General features: G+C 33.1%; 1 protein-coding gene across 1 annotated transcript; it reads left to right on the forward strand.

Annotated features, from left to right (window-relative positions):
* Positions 1-2,084, forward strand: LOC7456030 (uncharacterized). Its single transcript, XM_002320508.4, has 4 exons — positions 1-505; positions 639-855; positions 989-1,304; positions 1,387-2,084. The coding sequence occupies exons 1-4, from the start codon at positions 186-188 to the stop codon at positions 1,869-1,871; spliced, it is 1,338 nt and encodes a 445-aa protein (XP_002320544.2). The 5' UTR covers positions 1-185; the 3' UTR covers positions 1,872-2,084.
* The last annotated feature ends 2,039 nt before the right edge of the window (positions 2,085-4,123 follow it).

Raw genomic sequence — 4,123 nt, forward strand, 5'->3', positions numbered from 1 at the left:
AGCTTTTCTTTTAATAAACTCGAATGATCATTCCAATTTAAAAAAAAAACAAAACACCACCAACAACGGAATTGAGAAACTTTGGTTCAAGTTAAACAAAGACAAATCAACAATGGAACTGAAAACCTTGGTTTCAAGTAAACAAAGACCTAAATCACAATAAACTGAGAACGATAGTCAAGGAGATGCTTCGAATTCGAAGAGTGTTAAAGGAGAAGAAACTCCTGAATCTAATTGCAAGAAGCTCAAGAACAAGATGGATGAGCAGCGGTACAGAAGTAATGAGCTTTGGGGATGGGAGCCATGGAGCTCTGGGACTGCCCACTTCTCTGATAGGCCACGGTATGGATGCTTATGAGCCCACCCCCGTTACTGGGCTTCCCTCTGATATCACATCAGTCAGTGCGGGACACTACCACTCACTTGCCGTCACTTCTCATGGCCAGCTCTGGGCATGGGGTCGCAACCACGAAGTCCAGCTCGGCCGCGGCCTCCTTTCTCCCAGGTCACATTTTCATTAAACAAATTGTCTGCCAACTGTTTGTTTTATTTCCCCAACTTCACAGTTTTTAATTTGAAAAAACAGAGAACAAAAGATCCAATAAATAATTGTATGAACGTTGGTTGATCATAAGCAGAGATACATGGAATGAACCGAAGAGAGTAGAAGGGTTGGACCAAGTGCAAGTCACTGCTGCATTTGCATCTGGTGTTGTCTCTGCAGCGATCGGAGATGATGGGTCATTGTGGGTTTGGGGCAAGTCTAAGCGTGGACAGCTTGGTCTCGGCAAAGGCATAACAGAAGCTTCGGTGCCTTCTAAAGTTGAAGCACTTGAAGGTCAAAAGATAGCTAAGGTAGAATGAATTCTCATTTTTCTTGAGTAGCACCAGCACAAGGCTACCCCATGTCGATATAATAACTACAGAATGTTTCGAGTAATCTAATTCGAAAGATGGGAAGCTTCTTGATTTCAATTTTCTTCAACAGGTATCATTTGGTTGGGGGCACACTCTCGCGCAGACTGTGGAAGGAAAATTGTTTGGCTGGGGTTATCTGGCTGATGGTAGGTTAGGAAAGATGGGTGGTCTTGTTGAGGCATCTCCACTTGATTCCAGTATGAATGTAGTTAAACATGAAGTAATCACACAATCAACAGTGGAAGTTGCTGAAAGACTGGTTTTAGAAGGAATGGAGAAAGAAAAGGACATGCCGATAGTTTGGGATCCCTGTTCAGTAGAAGAATTAAAAGGAGTTGAAGTTGTAGACATTGCATGCGGGCTTGATCATTCTTTGGTTCTTTGCCGTGAGTAATGACATTACATAGTTGTGAATGTTAAGATGTGTAAATGTGCATTGCTTATTTATTTTAGCTGTACAATTTTCAGGTGATGGCACTCTATTAAGCTCGGGGAGCAATGTATATGGACAGCTGGGGAGGGCAAACCATGACATGGGATTTTTTCCGGTCGATATAAGCTTCCCGGCCTTGGCTATTGCATCAGGCCTCGGCCATTCTCTGGCAATTTGCCAAGCTAAATCACCAGAGGGAAAAGGAGATGCCACAAGTATAGTTTCATGGGGATGGAACCAGAGTTCCCAGCTTGGAAGGCCAGGGCCAGAGAATGTCCCAATGGAGGTTGAGGGATTGGCAGGGGAAACTGCTATCTTAGTGTCTGGAGGTCGAGTACATTCCATCGCTGTCACATCTAAAGGAGAGGTGTGGGTTTGGGGCTGTGGTAGGAACGGCAGGCTTGGGCTAGGGAGCTCGTGTGATGAAGCTGAACCAATTATGCTCGACAGTCTAGAAGGTTGTGAAGTTTTGCAAGCCGTGTCAGGCTTTGATCATAACCTAATCTTGATAGCTCAGTGAAAATATATAGTTTCGGCGCAGTTTCAGACCACTTACGAACACATTTTTACGCTGCTATGCCTATCCACAAACACAGCTTCTTTTCGTAGCCATTTTGTTTCTTTATAGGTCCCTGAGATTTTTAATTGAGAAAGTTTTCGAATACTAAAAACTGAACTTATGGTCAATGAGTTCATATAAAAGAGACATGCAAGCTTAGGCTATTTTATTTTTGACCAGACACGTAGGCGTGGTCTCTTTTTAAAGAATTTTCTTTTATTTTTAATTTAAATTTTAATCAATACTCTTTTTCAATTTTTCTTAATTGTTTAGCTTAGTTTTTCTCGAACTAGCAATTAATCAATTAATTTTTTGAATTGATTCTTTCATAGTACTTAAAAGAAATTATTGTAATTTATCTTTAATTTTTTTCTAGTGACCAAAAATTGCCTCTAAGATAAGTAAAAAATGTATAAAATAAAAATGACAGTTAAAGTAAAAAAATTCCATGTGCATCTATTGTTTGCTTATAACAAGAAAAATCAGTTTCTCGTTCTAGTTTTTAATTAGCACTGAAACTATTTTTTTATTTATAAATTTCTATATTAGTCAATTCATTTTATTAAGCTTAGATATTAGCTTTTAATTTTTCAATTAAAAAAAATTCATGATATTTATAATGTGAGCACTATCTTTTTTTTATATTAAAAGTTAACTTAAAATCTTAAGCACAATATAACATGGATACATAGACCAATTTCTTACTATATCTCAAAATAATAAAAAAAAAATTATACTATCTTGTTAAAATATCAGTTACCATTAAAAAAATAACTACAAGTGCTTAGCCCAAACACTTTGAACCAAGAGTAAATTTATTGTAGATTATAATAGTAAAGCGGTAATTTTTTTCTTTACTCCAAAATCATTAAGCCTTGCATAAAGGGTATATTAGTTTTTTTTAAATTGTCAAAAAATCATTTATGAATACGATGGGGGCAGTAAGATCTTTACATATATATTCAATATATTAAAGTTACTTAATCACCTTTAAAAACAAAAATTTCTAAACTTGGATCTAGGAGTTTTATCATCTTTTTATTTTTTTCTAAATAATTAAGCATGATTTTTTCTAAACATCTAATTTGGCTTGCGTGACCCATTTTTTCTTGTTCTCTCTCTCTCATTTCCTTGATTTCATAATTGACCTGCAAAAAATAAAAACAGCTCTTCACCTTATTATTTTTTTATATTTGATCATTATTCTTTTAATTTCTATTTATTTTATTTAAGATGATTTATGAAATTAGATTTTTTTTCGATTTCATCCCTAACTTTTAATCTTTCAAATTTGGTCCGTATTCTTTTAATTAATATTTATTTTATTTGAGATGATTTTTAAATTGTCTTTTTTACAATTTTATCCTTTTTAATTTTTTTCTGTCAATTTGATCCTCATTATTTTAATTGCTATTTTTTTTGTCTTGACAATTTTATTAGATCGATCTTTTTTTCCTTATTTCGTGCTCCAATATTTAATTTGTTAGAAATTGAGCTTCTTGATTGATTATGGGTCTAAAATTTCACAAGTTGCGTGTTTGAAAGATTAACTCAAGTTTAGAAAATTCGCTTGAGTTTGCTTGTTTTTTCTCCTCTTGTTTTAAACTCATGTTTTTTTAGTTTCATCCCTTAACATTTATGTAATTGAAAATTAGACTCCTTTTTTTTTCTATAGGATTTTTTACTTATATTGATAATGACCTCAGTTATCCCATGTCCTTTTTTTATTGTTCTATGTTCAATTTATTTTTTTAAAAAAATTTGTTTTTTAATTTTTTTTAATTAATTTATTAAATATAAGCATGAGATGCTCATCTCATTATATTTAAATTATTTTGCTTTTTAGTTCATGCAACCTCTCTTGGTGTCAATATGAAACCTTTCACATGACGTTTGAACCATCTAGATAAATTATTTCTAGTTGTTGAACGATGGTAGGTCTTTGATGGACTTTTCTTTCTTCTTCTTTGAGTATGATTAATTATTGTTTTTTTTTATTTATATTATTTATAATGGTTTTTTAAAATTATATTATTAAATTAATCAAATTTATTGGACCTAATTAGTTAATGATTTTAATCTTGTATTTTTCTTATATTTTTTTTATTAACTTAATATTTTTTTTTATTTAAGGAAAAATCTGACCAATGCAAAATTAACGCTCGTTAAAAAGAGTTATAGAGGAGTTAGGTCAAAATGAGTGAAACAAGAGG

The sequence above is a fragment of the Populus trichocarpa genome, chromosome 14, assembly GCF_000002775.5.
Source record: "Populus trichocarpa isolate Nisqually-1 chromosome 14, P.trichocarpa_v4.1, whole genome shotgun sequence".
In the NCBI taxonomy this organism is placed as follows: Eukaryota; Viridiplantae; Streptophyta; class Magnoliopsida; order Malpighiales; family Salicaceae; genus Populus; species Populus trichocarpa.

Coding starts and splice junctions, on each gene's coding strand:
- LOC7456030 (XM_002320508.4), top strand. CDS start 186: ATGCTTCGAATTCGAAGAGTGTTAAAGGAGAAGAAACTCCTGAATCTA. Junction 856..988: donor AAGGTCAAAAGATAGCTAAG/GTAGAATGAATT, acceptor TTTCTTCAACAG/GTATCATTTGGTTGGGGGCA. Junction 1,305..1,386: donor TCATTCTTTGGTTCTTTGCC/GTGAGTAATGAC, acceptor TACAATTTTCAG/GTGATGGCACTCTATTAAGC.